The sequence below is a fragment of the Ictidomys tridecemlineatus genome, chromosome X, assembly GCF_052094955.1.
Source record: "Ictidomys tridecemlineatus isolate mIctTri1 chromosome X, mIctTri1.hap1, whole genome shotgun sequence".
NCBI lineage: Eukaryota > Metazoa > Chordata > Mammalia > Rodentia > Sciuridae > Ictidomys > Ictidomys tridecemlineatus.
Genome location: NC_135493.1, coordinates 85,373,212 through 85,390,925, shown reverse-complemented (window position 1 = coordinate 85,390,925; position 17,714 = coordinate 85,373,212). Strand labels below are relative to the sequence as shown.

Sequence of the window (17,714 nt, the reverse complement as noted above, 5' to 3'; positions counted from 1 at the left end):
CACTACCATGAGGCTACATCCCCAGACCTTTTTATTTTTTAAGACAGGATCTTGCTAAATTGCAGAGGCTGGTCTGGTATGTGGAATAGTCCTGCATCAATCTCCAGAGTCCCTGGGATTACAGGTGTGCCCCCCAATGCCAGCAGGTGACGGCAGGCAGGGGGAGGCATAAATCCAGTGTGAACTCAGAGTTCATTTTTAGTTATTCTACTATATTGCTTCAATTATTTCTGTGTTGACTGACTGAATGAATCTTTAAACTGAAAGCACAGCATAATTTACATAATTCCATATATCGCTCCAAATTTCTTCTGTTAACAAATTGCCATAAACTTTATAGCATGAAACAACAGAAGTGCACAATTTATGTAGATCAGAAGTCTGAAATCAATTTCAATAGACTGAAATCAAGGTGTTGGCAGGACTGCATTCCTTTGGAATGCTCTAGGGGAGAGTCTGTTCCTTGCTTCTTCCTTCTCCTTTTGGCTGCCAGCATTCCTTGGCTTGTGGCTCCGTTACTCCAATCTTTGACTCTGTAGTCATGTGGCCCTTCTTGTTTTCTGTTTGTGTCAAATCTCCTTCTGCCTTCCTCTGATGACATTTGTGATTGCATTTAGGACCCACTTGTAAAATCCAGGATAACATCCTTACTAACATTTGCAAATAATAATTTTCCAAATAAGAGCATTTATAGGTTTCAGGGATTATGACATCACATCCTGGGGGAACATTATTCTGTCTATTCTGAGGAGTAAGTCAAAGACTTGTTCTGAAATTCTGGGGTCACTGAGTTTGGGAAGAGTGTCTGGAGCTCTTTGAGGTCACATAGAGTGGAAAGCAGTGAAACCTGATAGGAGGGACATGGGCTCTGTAGTCAGACTACACTTCCCAGGCTCAACACACAAGGACTCCATATATCTGAGCAAGTCCCTCAACCTCTAGGCCTTCCATTTACTTCTTTATGAATTGGAAGTAATAACTATATTTTCCCCAAGGCTTTTGTGCTTATAAAGGACTTAGCACTTAGCACAGGGTTAGGCATGTTGTGTGATCAAAAATGTTAGCTGTTGTTATGATTAAACCATGAATATGTCAACAAAAATAGTATGCATTTATTCTATGCCTCCTCTACTGTGTTCTAGTTTCCAAGGAATCTCTTTTCCCCTACAGTGCTGGGGGTTGAGCAAGAAGCCTGGTGAATATTAGATGAGTGTTATCCCACTGAGCTACACCCCAAGATCTTTCCATGGAATCCTAACATATATTTCCCAGGAATATGTGATATAGATGGTTTTATTGCTTCACACCACAGAGATCAGGATTTGTCCCAAATCAATAGTCAACAAATCCCAGGGAAAGTCTGAAGATCATATCTGGCTGATCTCTCACCACAATGCTAGTCTCCACCACAGGGGGAGATTCTAAACCCCACTGCTTAAAGAGAGTTTGTGTACATGACAGAAACACAACTTCAAGTAGGAACGTCTGTGGACAGTTGAGAATAGGGACTTGCTGTCAGGGTTGCAGGCTCTGATGTGGGAAACCAGAATTGTGGAGGTTGCCATGTGCAACAATTTTCCACATAGACAATGAGAGACACCCTCTGCACTGGCAGGGACAACAGATGCCTATGTGAGGGCAGGCCCCGCACTAGGACCCAGGACTCTGTGGACCTCTGATCCCAGGAGACATGGAAAGACTAGCATTAGATGGTTCTGGGAGTTTCCCATAATTCCCAATAATATTGTTCATTGAACCCATTCATCAAGTTCTTTATTTTGTTTTGTGGTGTATTTCCTTTTTTTTTTTTTTTTTTTGTGGTGCTGGGGATTGAACCCAGGGCCTTGTGCATGGGAGGCAAGCACGCTACCAACTGAACTATATCTCCAGTCCCTCTTTTTATTTTATTATATATTTTTAATTGTAGATGGGCACAATGCGTTTATTTTTATGTGGTGCTGAGGACTGAACCCAGTGCCTCATACATGCTAGGCAAGCACTCTACCACTGAGCCACAACCCCAGCCCCTCAGTCCCTCTTTTTAAAATAAGTAAATTTTAAGTTGGGCAAGGTTGCAGGCACCTGTAATCCCAGTAACTCTGGAGGCTGAGACAGGAGGATCACAAGTTCAAAGACAGCATCAACAATTTAGCAAGGCCTTTAGCAACTTAGTGAGAAATTATCTGAAAATAAAAAATAAAAAGGACTGGAGATGTGGCTTAGTGGTAAGGTGCTCCGGGTTCAATGCCCAATGCAAAAAGAAAAGAAAAAAGTGAATTTTATATTGAAGCATTACATTGTGTTAATCAACTTTCTATCACTGTGACAAAACACCTGAGAAAATCAATTTAAAGGGAGAAAAAGGTTATTTTGGCTCATGTTTTTAGAGACCATGGCCCCATTAGTATGGGCGTTTGGTGAGGCACAACATGAGCGTTTGGTGGGGCATGTGGCAGAGCAGAGCTGCTCACCTCATCGTGGCTGGGAAGGAAGGAGAGAATGGGATTACAGGAGTGCACCACCACATTGGCTCTTTGATTCTTTGTTTGATATTTATAACCATACCACATGATGTCAATTACTACAAATTTATAATAATTCTTAAGTCAAGTAGTGCTAAGTCCTACAACTTCGTTTTTCTTTTTCAAAACTTGTTTTGGGGCTGGTATGTAGCATGTAGCTCAGTGGTCGAGTGACCTAGCATAGGCAACACATACAATACACACACACACACACACACACACACACACACACATACACAGAGTTGTTTGGGCTATTCTAGATCCTTTTCATCCCATATGAATTTTAGAATCAACTTCTCTGTTTTTACCAAATATCTTGCTAGGGATTACACACCTATATATGATTAATATATATTTACCCTCATTATTGATGGAGTTGCTGGAGTTACAGGCATGCACCACTGCACCTGGATTAAGAGAATTCATAAAGATGTACATAGCTATTGTGTTAGCCAGCTCACACTGCCATTACCAAATACCATAGGCAGACATTTATTTTCTCACAGTTCTCGAAGCTGGAAAGTCCAAGATCAAGATGCCAATAGGGTTGTTTTGTAGTAAGGGCTCTCTTTCTGGTTTGCTGATAGCCTCATTCTTACTGTGTTCTTACATGGTGGATAGACAGAAGTTGCAGGTGTATATCTTCCTTTTTCACGATGGTTGAAACTTAATCCTATTAAATCTTTCTTAAATCTTTCTGTGTGATCTTCTACCTTCATTGACACTCAAGTCTGACCTTGCATCTGGCTTCTATTAATGCTTCAGCCACCAATGTCTCACTTGTCAGGGCATCTACCTTAGGGTTCTGTTAAGTAATTATTTCATTATCAATTCATTTTTGGCATGAAAACTAAATGTGATTTTTTTTGGGGGGGGTACTGGGGATTGAACCCAGGGGCACTTAAGCACTGATCCACATCCCCAGCCCTTTTTATATTTTATTTAGAGATAGAGTCTCAATAAGTTGCTTAGAGCCTCCCTACATTGCTGAGTAAGGTTTTTAAACTTGTGATTTTTGGGTGTGTGGGAGACTCCCCCTTCTCAGAGAACATCATGGAATCCCTTACCCCTCCCCCTCCTCTCCAAAGAATGCCAAATTCAAAGGTTTCCTCGACCAATCCCCATAGGACACAGTGTCTGCTTGCTGTTCCTGAGTCACCCTGCCAATCAGCACCTACACAATCCTTCCTAAGCCAAAGCTTATAAGCACACACTCTCTTCTCTCTGTCCTCTGCCCTCTTCCTCTTCTTTCTCTCCTCTCTCTCTACCTTTCTCTTTCTCTCTGCTCTCTTCCTCTGCTCTCTTTCTCTTTCTCCCTGCCTCTCCCTTTCTTCCCCTTTGGGCAGCCCCCCAATAAAATCTCTTGGTTGAATCTCTGTCTCGGGTGAGTCATTCGCCTTTCAGTGATCCTCCTGCCTCAGCCTCCGGAGCCGCTGGGATTACAGGCATGTGCTGTAGTGCCTGGCTAAACCTGATCTCTTTTATTTCTTGCTACATCAATGCCTCTTCTGACCTGTGAATCAAATCCAGATATCTTAACACTATTAGTTTCTCCCTCTGATCTATATATTAAACCCAGATTGCAAGGCATTCATGTTCATTTTTGATCTTGAATCTGGCTATCAGTTAAGTCTTTAATCAGTGACCTTCAGCTTTGAAAATAAATCCAGGGCAATGTTAAGATTGTACCATGAATGGATCTATTCTAGATCTTTTATTTTTTTGGCAGAGAGAGGGTACCAGGGATTGAACCCAGGGACACTCAACCACTGAATCACATCCCCAGCCCTGTTTTGTATTTTATTTAGAGACAGAGTCTCACTGAGTTGCTTAGGGCTTCACTTTTGCTAAGGTTAGCTTTGAACCTGCGATCCTCCTGTGTCTCAGCCTCCAAGTTGCTGAGATTGCAGGTATGCACCACCATACCAGGCTAGTCTAGATCTTAAACCTTGGACTCCATTAACTTTTCCACTATTAATGCTCCTGTAACTTCAATACAGGGTCCAGGATATCTGCTGAGATTCCATTAATTTTCTTTGTTCTGACCTTGAACCTAGACCTTTGAAAAAATTCTGATGTAGCGGCCCAGTCCTTTGGTTGGTGCCCATCTGGTTTCAATTCAGACCTAATAGTCTTGTTAATACACTGAGCCTTAATTGAATCTTTCACCACCACTGATTTTCTTCAAATTTGGATATTGTGGCAGATAGAATTATGGTCCCCCAAATGTACACATCCCAATCCTTGGAATCTGTGACTATGTTACCTTACATGGAAAAAAGGATCTTTTCAGATTGATTAAGAGTCTTGAGATGGGAATATTTTTCCAGATTATTCAGATGGGACCAATGTAATCAAGGATCCTTATAAGAAGGAGAGAAGAAAGGTCAGAGTGAGAGAAGACATGTGATGATGGAAATAGTAGGTCATAGAGAGAGATTTGAAAATGCTACACCCTGGCTTTGAAGATGGAGGAAGGGACCATAAGCTAAGAATACAGGTGACCTCTAGAAGCTGGAAAAAAAAACCAAGGAAATGGAATTCCCCCTACTGCTTCCGGAGGACATGCAGCCCTGGTGGATTTCTGATTTCCAGACTATTAAAATAAAACTTTTTTTGTTATTTTGAACTAGTAAGTTTGTAGTAATTTGTTAGAGAGCAGCAATGGCAAACAAATACAGACATCTTTAAAATATTCCACCATCAATGCCCATCTAGTCTATACTTAAACCATGGCCTTGTTAACTCTTCCATTATCCATGTCCTTTGGATCTGACTGCAGACTCCAACCATTGTTAACAATTCCCCTATGAAAATCCCTTATCTGTGCTCTCAAACCTAGGCTTCTAATAACTTTAAAAACTCATATCAACTTCTAATTTTATCTTTTTAAAATACCTTTATAATTTTATTTATTTATTTTTATGTGTTGCTGAGGATCGAACCCAATGCCTCATGTGTGCTAGGCAAGCACTCTACCATTGAGCCACAAACCCAGCCCTAATTTTATCTTTTTTTTTTTTTTTTTTGAGATATACTTTCGCTTTGTTGCCCAGATTGGCCACAAACTATTCAGTTCAAGTAATCCTCCTGCTTCAGCTTCCTGAATAGTTGAAACTACAGTTATCTGCCACCACTGGGCTAGCTTTCTGATTTTATCTTTTTTTTTAAACTAAACTTTGCTTTTTTTTAGAGAGAGAGAGAGAGAGAGAGAGAGAATTTGTTTTCAATATTTATTTTTTAATTCTCGGCAGACACAACATCTTTGTTTGTATGTGGTGCTGAGGATTGAACCGGGGCCGTACGCATGCCAGGCGAGCGTGCTACTGCTTGAGCCACATCCCCAGCCCCCTGATTTTATCTTTTAAAAAAATTTTTAGATGTTGATGGACCTTTATTTTATTCATTTACTTTTATATGGTGCTGAGAATCGAATCCAGTGCCTCATACATCCTAGGCAAGTGCTCTACCACTGAGCAACAACCCAGCCCTCTGATTTTATCTTGAACTGAATTTCTGTTATCTGTTCAGGTGTTAGTGGATTCTGATCTAGGTATAGAATCCAGGGTTTTGAGGGTGGAATGTTGGAAACGCTTCTGAGTCTGTATATTAAACTTGAACATCTGTTCACTTTTCAACCATCAGGACAATTTAGGTGTGAATATTGTGCCACATTTGTTAACTCTTTCCCCATCATTGCCCCTCAGGTCTATATATTGACTGCAGGCCTTAGTTAAATTCTCCCTATCTATATTCTTTTCTGTGTGCAGAAAAATCAAACCTGTGTTAATGCTTCCACCATCTGTGCCCCTTCTCCTGCATGTACCAACCCCAGTCTTCAGTTAAGGCTTTTCCCATGAATGCCCATTTGGTTTCATCTTGAAGTCAAGTCACATGTTTAACTCTTCTACCATCATTGTCTCTTTGATATATATATATATATATATATATATATATATATTGAATTGTGGGCCTTTGTTAATTACACCATCTTTAATGCTTTTTTCTGGTCTGTAACTCAGATTTGAGTATAATTTCATTTTTATTCAAAGCCTCTCTGGGCTGGGTGGCACGCTCCTGTAATCCTGGAAGCTTGGGAGACTGAAGCAAATTCAAAGCTAGCTTCAGCAATTTAGCGAGGCCCTCAGCACTTAGTGAGACAATTCGAGCTAAAAACAAAAAACAAAAACCAAAACAAACCTCTCTGGAATGACTTTGGTACTCGGCCACTATTCCACAACAGTGAACCCCCATTTTACCTTCAAAAAGTTTTTTTTGTTGTTGTTAATTTTTTCTTCTTCCATGTACTCTGGTAGAAATCTTGAATCCTAAGATATATATATTTTTAAACTATTGCACCATTGGAGCTCCTCCGTTTTGTAGATACAGAATCTTAACCTTTGTTAAACTTCTGTAATTCCATTCTGGATTGACCACCAATCATGTCTTTTTTGTGTGAGTGTGGTACTGGAGATTGAACCTAGGACCTTGCTGGGCAAAAGCTCTACCACTGAGGGATGGGGAGTGGAAGGGGGAGGATGATGAAGAGGAAAAGAATCCACAGTTTTCGTGTGTGTGTGTGTGTGTGTGTGTGTGTGTGTGTCTGGGAATTGAACTCAGGACTTCAGGCATGCTAGGCAAGTGTTCTATCTCTGAGCACCACCCCCAGCCGTGGCTTTGAACTTGAAGATTTTAAGTTAGGGGGTGGGAGTGTACCTCAGTGGTAGAGTGCTTGCATAGCATGGGAGAGATCCTTGATTTGATCCTTGGCACAGCAAGGAAAAAAAAGTTTTAGGTTAATTTTAAACTGTAAAACACAATATAAATTATTTAAAAACAGATGATATCCTGTGTAATGTTGGAGAATTAATTTTGTAGGACATCCAGAATCAAGCCAAATTGCATCTCTAGAAATGTTGGATGCAGGCTGGGGACAGTGGCTAGGGAGGCTGAGGCAGGAGAATCGCAAGTTCAAGGCTAGACTCACCAATTTATCGAGGCCTTAGCAACTTAGTGAGACCCTGTCTCAAAATAAAAAGGGCTGGGGATGTGGCTAAGTGGTAAAGTGCCCCTGGGTTCAATTCCCAGTACCAAATTTTTAAAAAATTTTGTTTTGGATGCCTGTAGAGCTAGAGAGGAGTTCTCTGCTTTTTGTTCATCAGCCACATCGCCCTTTTATCCTCATTGGCTTTGTGATTTTGGATATGCCACAATTTTTCTAGGTTTCAGTTTCTTCATTCTGAAATGAAGATGATAGCAGGACCAACCCTGTGAGACTTGGGATGAGAATTAAATTAATTAATATCTCATTATTATCTATTTACTGTGGTTTCGTAGCAATGATCTTGTATATAGTACATAGATTTTCCACGAACTCAACCTTACTGCTGCTTCTGTGACATCCAACAAAATCCAGAGAAAGAAATTCCATAGCAATAAATAAGGTTTTGTAAAGGTAGGGCTGAGCTTCATAGGGCCTCAAACCATTGTAATGTATGATTTATTTTTTCCCAAGAACTAATTTTTGTCCCCTTGGGGGCAATATTACCCCCATTAAGAATTAATGATAGGGGCAGGAGTTGTAGCTCAATGGTAGAGCACTTACCTAGCATGTGTGAGGCACTGGGTTCAAGTCTCAGCACCACATATAAATAAATGAAATAAAGGTCTATTGGCAATTGAAAAGGTTAAAAAAAGATTTCTTGAAAGTTTAAAAAAGAGTGCATGATCTGTACCATGTTTTTCTGTTATTAAACAATTGGGATCATGTTCTTGTGATCTGCCTCTTTTTCATTTTGCAGCTACATTTCTATGACATTAAGTTTATTTCTATAGTGCTACTTAATTTATTTCTATGATACTACTTAACTACAAACCTGTCTCTTCTGGAAATTTTCAAACATCCACAAAAATAGAGGGTATGAATGAATGGATCCCTAAGAGGCCCATCACTCTGTCATCAATCATCAATCATGTCCAATTTTGTTTCATCTAGACCAGAGGTTGGGAAACTATGAGCAATGAGCCAAATGTGGTTTGCTGCTTTTTAAATACAGCCATGAGATAAGAATCATTTTCATATTCATTATTGGTTAGGAAAAATAAAAATAATAATATTTTGTGACACATGAAAGTGACATAAAATTCAAATTTCAATATTCGTAAATAATGTTTTCTTGAAACATAGCCAATGAGCACCATTAGTTTATGTATTGGCTAGAGGTGTTTTCTTTCTTTTATTCCCCTCTTTGGCTACTTTCAACCTGTAGTGACAGAACTAAATGCAAGTTGAATGTTCCTAATATGAAAATCCAAAATCTGAAATGTTCCAAAATCTGAAACTGAACACTGTCATGATGCTCACAGAGTTTTGGATTTTAAAGCACTTTGGATTTGGGATATTTGAATTAGGGATGCTTAACTGGTGAAGTCTATGAAAATATTGCAAAATCCAAAAAGAGTGAAATCTGAAACACTATGTTCCCATACATTTTGGATAGAGGTATTCAATGTAGATGCAATAAAACTCACAGACATCACAAAGTCTAAAACATTTACTCTCTGGACCATTACAGTCAAAGTTTACCAATGCCTTGTCTAGACCACCTACTCATTTCCTCCCAGTGTTTTTTCTTTTTCTTTTTTATTGATTTAAAAATGTGCAAATATTAAGTGTATAGCTCAATGAATTTTTACATATGTAGTCCTTATTAGTCAACATCATTTCATTCATAAATACTATGTTAAGAATCTGTAGGAGATAAGAACATTTGGGACTGAGGATGTTGCTCAGTGGTAAGGTGCTTGCCTAACATGTGTGGGTTCCTGGGTTTAATCCTTAGCACTGCTATGGGAGGGGAGATGAGAACTTTTTAAAGGTCACTACTGCTGCCCAAAGTAAAATAATTAACAATAATATCTTTACATCATTAGTGATAAAATTCTATAATGTTATCAAATATCTACTCAGGGTTCAAATTATCATGGTTATTTCAGATATTTTTGTCCATTCAAATTAAGACCCTAGGGCTGGGGATATGGCTCAAGTGGTGGTGCACTCACCTGGCATGCGTGCGGCCTGGGTTTGATCCTCAGCACCACATACAAAGATGCTGTGTCCGCTGAAAAAACTAAAAAATAAATATTAAAAAAAAACCTCTCTCTCTCATATTAAGACCCTAAGAAGATCCATACTTTATATATGGTTACTATGTTTTGAGCTTGCTTTCTTTTCTTTTCTTTTTCTTTCTTTCTTTCTTTCTTTTTTTTAATTTTAGAAACAGGGTCCTGCTCTGTTACCCAGGCTGGCCTTGAATTCCTGGGCTCATGCTGTCCTCCTACTTCAGCCTTCTTGTAGCTGGAACTACAGACATGTGCCATCATGCCCAGTCTTTTCTGAATCTTTTTTTAATCATTAAAGGCAAGTGCTTTTCCACTGAACCATATTTTCAGCAATGTGTGGGTTTTTTTTCTTTCTTTTTTAAATATTTATTTTTTTAGTTGTAGTTGGACACAATATCTTTTTTTTTTTTTTAAATGTGGTGCTGAGGATCGAACCCAGAGCCTCCCACATGCTAGGTGAGCGTTCTACCACTGAGCCACAATCCCAACCGGGTTTTTTTTCTTGTTTGTTTTATTTTGTTTTGTTTTGAGGCTGGAGATCCAATCCAGGGCCTCAAGCATACTAATGAAGCTGGGGCACTTTACTTCTGAGCCACATCCCCAGTCTTTTTTATTTATTTATTTATTTATTGAGACAAGATCTTGCTAAAATGCTTAGGGCCTTGCTAAGTTGCTGATGCTGGCCTCAAACTTGTGGTCCTCCTGCCTCAGCCTACCAGGTTGCTGGGATGACCATACACCATCACAACTGGTGGAAATTTCAATTTTGAGCATACAAAAAAGTAGAGATTTTAGTGAAGCCTTTTGTACTTACATGGCTGTAAAGATTATCAACTGATGCTCAATCTTATTTTACCTATTATTTATAGTATATTTTGCCATGAAATAAATAAAGGAGTCACATCTACCAGTATTTTTCCTTGTGGTATCTGGATTTTGTGGCAAGCTTGTAAGATTCGTCTGTTTTATAGAACTCTGTGATGTTATCTGAACATGGTACATTATTTGAAGTGTATCACTTTATCATATTTTTTGCATTATATTTTCTGCTTATATGTGCATTTATTTTATTTTTTTTTTAAAATTTAGTTATAGATGGGCACAATATCTTTATTTTGTTTATTTATTTTTATGTGGTGCTGAGGATTGAACTCAGTGCCTCACATGTGTGAGGCAAGCACTCCACCACTGAGCCACAACCCCACTCCCTTATATGTGTATTTAAATTGATATGTCAGTGTATAGGTGTAGATATATGGACTTCTTGTAATATTCTTTAAAATCATCTACTTCCTCAAAGTTCTTAATATATTTGCAAAGTTTTGAGCAATTTTGTCTCTTGTGATTAATTTCATTGATATCTGTGTTTATTTCTCTAGAATCATTTCTCACAGAGAGCATCTGTCATTTATTTTTCCTCAGGTAGATAAATAATGCTAGTGGGGCCGGGGTTGTGACTCAGTGGTAGAACACTTGCCTAGCACATGCAAGGCCCTGGGTTGCATATAAATAAATAAAATAAAGGTCTATTGACAACTAAAAATATTAAAAGAAAAATTTAATAAAACAATGCTAGTGTCATATTTTTTTTTTTTTTTTTTTTTTTTTTTTTTTTTTTTTTTTTTTTTTTTAAAGAGAGAGTGGAGAGAGAGAGAGAGAGAGAATTTTTAACATTTATTGTTTAGTTCTCGGCGGACACAACATCTTTGTTGCTATGTGGTGCTGAGGATCGAACCCGGGCCGCACGCATGCCAGGCGAGCGCGCTACCGCTTGAGCCACATCCCTAGCCCGCTAGTGTCATATTTATTTTACTTCCCCCACCCACCTGAAGACCAGTTCCCACATTTATGCCATTTAAAACTTTTCAAATTCACTCACTTGTACTTTTTTTCAGTGAAACTTGCTTTTCTTTCTTTTCCTTTTCTTTAAGCTTCTTTCATTGAATGTGTAATTTGATTAAATTTACCTTTTCTGGTTTATTACAGGTATGTTTCATGGTACCTATGTTAGTTAATCTGAGGACTGCTTTAGCCATTTTCTTTTTTTTTATGCTGTCATTTTAATTTTAATAAAATAGATAATTTCATATTACAGAGAGAGCAAGTCCATCCACTCATTGTTGATAAAATTTTAGAAATATTTTCTATAAAAAGTTTAGTATTTGATTGGGAATTAGTCCATTATAACATAACTTCTACAGGTACAGAGATCCCATCCTCACTCCCATTCTTATTAACTTTGAGAAATTTTAAAAATACAGAAAAGTACAAAAAATAAGACAAGATATCCATATACCACAATCCAGAATTAGCCAGTATCTTCATATATTTACTTGCAGTCTTCAAAAGAAATGGATGTTTTATATAAAAAGCTGAAGCCCCCTCCCCACCCTACCTCCCATACTTATTCCCTACCCCTCTCACTCTTCACAGGCTACCACTATCAAAAGTTTAGCCTGTATTTCTCCATTTCAAAAACGTTAACATACACATATGTATTCATTACCAATATAAAGTACTAAATTTCATTAAGTTTTTATTCAAATTTACAGTGTCACTATATGTATCATCCTGCAACTTCTTTTTCCCCCTCAATGCAATTTTTTTAGATCCTTCTGTTAATAACATGTGGATCTCATAGTTGCATTTTGCAGATGTATAGTGTCACATTATAAGAACTTCTTTTTGTTCCTGATGAACAATTAAGTTGTTTCCAATATTTGGCTACAAATCAAGCCACAGTAAATTTCCTGGTATCTCCTGAGCATATACACTCACAAGTAAAACTGCTAAATATTTTTAAATTTGTTAAGAAGAAGGAAAGTTTCCCTACTCCAAAGGTCACAGCCACTTTAGTGCATGGCTTTTGTATCTTTCAGTCTTCAATTCCCATGAATTTTGCTTGTGTGTTCATGGTCTATTTCTTTCCCCTTCAGAGAACAAATTACCTCCAAATAATTTTTAAAAATAGTCCCATATTTTCTCATCTGATGGATTTCTTTAATATTGCAAATTCTACTAAATGCATAGGTCTCTTTCTGGAATCTCTTTCCCTCTGCTGAAGCAATACCAGAGTTTTATTACTTATAGATGATCATACCATCTGTTTTTGTCTCTTCTTTTCTAACACAACTTATTACACAAGTGAAGAACTTCACATCTATATTGATGGAGTAACAGGCCTGTTTTCTGTTCCAATTTTAATGGAAATGTCTATTGTTTTAGCTTTACCTTTACCATTGACTGTGGAGTATTTTTTTATTGGCAGTCTGTTTATCATACACATGTCTTCCTCTTCAATATGGATTTTCAGTGTCCTCAAAGTTGTTCCCTTCATTTGTGGTACACTGCCTCAGAATGACTTTATGATATATAAATTTTTGATGTGTTCCCATCTTGAAGATATTCATAGGATTTTTAATGAGTATGAATTTTCTGATGTCTAATATGGTGTGATTTCTGGCTGAAAGCTTTCCCACATTCACTGCATTGGTAAGGTTTCTTACCTGTATGTATTCTCAAATGCAGAGCTAGGGTTGAGAATTGAGAGAAAGCTTTTCCACATTCATTACATCCGCAAGGTTTCTCACCCGTATGGCTTCTTACATGCACAGTGAGAGATGAACTCTGAGAGAAGGCTTTTCCACATACATTGCATTCATAAGGTTTATCACCTGAATGAATTCTCACATGCACAATAAGTGATGTTCGTTGAGAGAAGGCTTTTCCACATTCATTACATTCATAGGGTTTCTCTCCAGTGTGAATGTTTTGATGCTTTATGAGGTACTTCTTCTGGCCAAAAGCTGTTCCACACTCATTACATTTAAAGGGTTTCTCTCCAATATGAATTTTCTCATGCTCAGTAAGATTTGATTTCCCACTAAAGGTTTTCCCACACTCCTTACATATAAAGGGCTTCTCTCCTGTGTGAGTTCTCTGGTGTCTGATAAGGTTGGACTTCTGAATGAAAGCTTTCCCACAATCTTTGCACTCAAAAGGTTTCTCTCCAGTGTGGATTTTCTGATGGGTAAGGAGGTTTTCTTTCTGGCTGAAGGATTTTCCACAATCGTTACACTCAAAAAGCTGCTCTCCAGTATGAGTATTCTGATGTTTAATGACATACTGCTTTTGGCTAAAGGCCTTCCCACATTCATTACATTCAAAAGGTTTCTCTCTATTATGAAAAAGCTCATGCTCAGTAAGATTGGATTTGTGGCTGAAGACTTTCCCACATACCTTACAGGCAAAGGGGCTTTCCCCACTATAAATTCTCTGCTGACTGAGGTGTGACATCTGAATGGAAGCTTTCCCACATTCACAAGGTTTCTCTCCAGTATGAATTTCTTGATACACGAGGATTTACTTTTGACTGAAGATATTTCCACATTTCTTACATTTAGAAGGCTTCTCCGTATGACCTCTCAAATGCAGAGGAATGGATAAGATTTGTGAGAAAATTTTATCATCTAGCTAAAGGCTTTTCAATACTCTTTAGAAGCACAAGGTTTCCCTTCAGCATGACTTCTATGTTCAAAGAAATGTGATATGTGGGTAAAAGTTTTCCCACATTCAGTAAACTCATAAGGTTTTCCTCCAGTATGAATGCTCTGCTATCAGATGCTATATCACACTGTTTATACTGAAGGCATTTCACACTGCTTTACACTTATAGGGAGATATTACCATAAAAAATAAGCAGTGGTAGAGAACATCCAGCTAGTAAAATTGGAGACTCAACTACATACCTTCCCTCATTGTTAAGTCTAAACGGTTTCAACCTAATACTTCAAAAATGTTTCCTTAAAGAAATGAGGTTGAGCAAACAAAGGATTTTTCCAATTTTCTTATATCCACATCCTTTTTTCCTCAGTCTGTAGTTTGATGAACACAACTTGCCTCCCAAGTCTTGTTGCTTCTCTATCTGTTCATCATCTTCTCAGGCTTTTTCTGACAAGACTTCTTTTCCACTTTTTCCCCACCATCCAGTGGATCTTCTTGCTTCAGTGGAGGATCATATAGTTTAGTCTCTTTATCACCTGTCGCCACGTGGACCAAGAGACCGTCCTGACCCGCGGACAAAGACCAAAATGTCCACCGCTTTAGCCATTTTCTGATTCGATCTGAGAAGATTCTATTTTTTAGTTTATAAATTCTACTCCTGAGCCCAGTTTTCTTTTGTACCAGGGATTGAACCCAGGGGCACTTAACCACTGAGCCATATCCACAGCCCCCTTTTGTTTGGTCTTGCTGAGTTGCTTAGGGCTTCACTAATTTGCTGAGGCTGGCTTTGAACTTATGATCCTCCTGCCTCAGCCTCCCAAGTTGCTGGGGTTACAGGCATGTGCCACCATACCTAACTTGATTGTCCTTTCCTTGCTCATCCATTCATGGATGACAAACCTAGGCATGGGATTTGAGGCTGCAAAGAAGTGTGATGGCAAGGTTGTGGCTCTAAATATTTAGAGGCCTATCTTACCTCTTTACCCTATGCCAAGATTTTAGATAAACAATTTCCCTTATTGTCTTAGTCTATATTAGCTCTGACAACAGAATGCCTGAGACTAGGTAATTTATGAAGAAGAAAAATTTACTTCACACAGTTCTAGTGACTAGGAAGTCTATAGGAAGTCTCAGATCAAAGGTACAGCACTTGGTCTTGTGAAGACCACCCTCCCCCTTTATTGGAGATTGAATGCAGAGATTTGTGCACATGCTAGACAAGGGCTCTACTACTGAGCCACACCCTCAGGCCTGGGAAGGTCTTTATTTTTTTATTTTATTTTTGTTGTCATTGTTGATAGACATCTATCTATCTATCTATCTATCTATCTATCTATCTATCTATCTATCCATCCATCTATCTATCTATCTATCTGTGGTGCTGAGAATCAAACCCAGTGCCTCACACATGCTGGGCAAGTGGTCTACCACTAGGCCACAGCCTCAACCCCTGGGAAGGTCTTTTTTGTGGAGTATTTCCACTATAGAAGTTAGATGGACCCGCTAACAAGCTAGGAAGTTAGCCAACTCAGTGTAAAAATCTCTTGTAAATGGGCTTTAATCCATTGGTGAGTGAGCAGCCCTTAAGGCCTAATCACCTCTATTTTTGCAGTCCTGAGAATGGGATACAGGGCCTTGCACATGCTAGGCAATTGCTGTACCACTGAGCTATACCCCTAGCCCCACCTTTAAAAATTATTTTATGTTATTTGAATTGTACAAATTTGCAGGGTATAGTGTGATCATTCATTAAAATGTGTAGCAATCAAATCAGAGCAGCTAACATTTCCACTTCCTTAAACAATTAAAAAAATTTGACTCACACAATAACTTATGTATTAATGGGGTATAGTGATTTATGTAGGTACATGCGTATAGTACACACTGATAAAATCAGGGTAATGAACATTTCTATCTCCTTATCATTACTTTGTTTGAAGCCTTTGAACTCCTCTCTTCTACTTGTTCATAAGATACATAATAGGTTATTGTGAATGATTGTACCCTCACTGTGCTCTGTAGGACACTGGAACTATGTATACTATCTGGCCATATTTGTGTACCTGTTATCCAGCCTAATCATCTCCTTTATTTTTAGTACCAGGGATTGAACCTAGGGGCACTTTCACACTAAGCCACATCATCACCTTTTAAAATATTTTATTTAGAGACAGGGTCTTACTAAGTTGCTTAGTACCTTGCTAAGTTGCTGAGGCTGGCTTTGAACTCACAATCCTCCTGCCTCAGCTTCCTGAGCCGCTGGGATTACAGGTGTGTGCCACTGTGCCTGGTCTAATCACCTCTTAAGGACTCTTCTCTTAATACTATCACTTTGGCAACACCTGAATTTTGGAGGAGACACATTTAAACCATAACACAGTCCCTTGGACAGAAATGGTTTTGTTTTTAGCTTATTTCACAGAAAATGAAGATTTTTGTATTTGCAGATTTTTCTTGGGGGTCTTTGCCTACCTTGAGGAGATCATGTTCTTGAAAACTACAGCTTAAGCAACCTTGGTTTGGCAGATACTCTCAAAGTATAGAGGAGTCAATACTAGATGCTATGGTCTGTATGTTTCTATTTTATTTTATTTATTTTTTGTGCTACTCAGGATGGAACCCAGGGGTGCTACACCACTGAGCTATATCCCCAGTCCTTTTAGTGTTTATTTTGAATCAGGTCTCACTAAGTTGTCTAGGCTGACCTTAAACTTGGAATCCTTCTGCTTCAATCTCCTGAGTAGCTTGTCCAGCTGGTCACCATATGTGTAAAACCCTATAATGCATATCTAAAATCTAATCATGAAGGTTCTTCCCTTATGAACAGTATTAGTACCCTTATAAAAGAAGCCCAAGGTCAGGCGCAGTGGCACAGGCCTGTAATCCCAGCAGCTGGGGAGGCTGAGGCAGGAGGATCATGAGTTCAAAGCCAGCCTCAGCAACAGCGAGGTGCTAAGCAACTCAGTGAGACCCTGTCTCTAAATAAAATACAGAATATGGCTGGGGATGTGGCTCAGTGGTTGAGTGCCCCTGAGTTCAATTCTGGCACTCTCCCCTCCCCCAATAAGCTCAAGGAATCATGTTTGTGTCTTCAACCATGTGAGGAAGCAGAAATAAGGTGCCGACTGTGGGAACAGTTCCTCACCAGACACTGAATCTGTCTGAACCTTGGTCTTGGACAGTCACTGGAACTATGAGAAATAAATTTTTGTTGCTTATATGTTCCCAAGTTTATGGTATTTTTGTTATAGCATCCTGAGAGGACTAAGAGTGTGGAGTTTCTGTATTTGCTGAGGTTGCTATGGCCAGGGTCTGGGGTCTGGTTTCCTGCGAATTCAGTACCTTGTAGCAAGCCACAGCAACATTGAAAAATTTCCTAAAAAAATGTGCTAGAGTGTGGATTAACATTGTTTCTTCATGTTTAGAAATTTTTATTGAGCACATACTTCATGGCACACACAATTTTGAGGATTCTGCAATGAACAAAACAGACAAAAACATCACTGCCTAGATGGAGACATGGATGGTAAAAAGGTGATAAATAGATACATTGTTAGGATGGCCTTA

The 17,714-nt window shown here is 38.6% G+C and overlaps 1 protein-coding gene across 1 annotated transcript; it reads right to left on the bottom strand.

Annotated features, from left to right (window-relative positions):
• Positions 1-12,113: 12,113 nt before the first annotated feature.
• LOC101961932 (uncharacterized) lies at positions 12,114-14,277 on the bottom strand. The gene has a single exon (XM_005333990.5). The coding sequence runs from the start codon at positions 13,938-13,940 to the stop codon at positions 13,062-13,064; it is 879 nt and encodes a 292-aa protein (XP_005334047.2). The 5' UTR covers positions 13,941-14,277; the 3' UTR covers positions 12,114-13,061.
• Between the last annotated feature and the right edge of the window lie 3,437 nt (positions 14,278-17,714).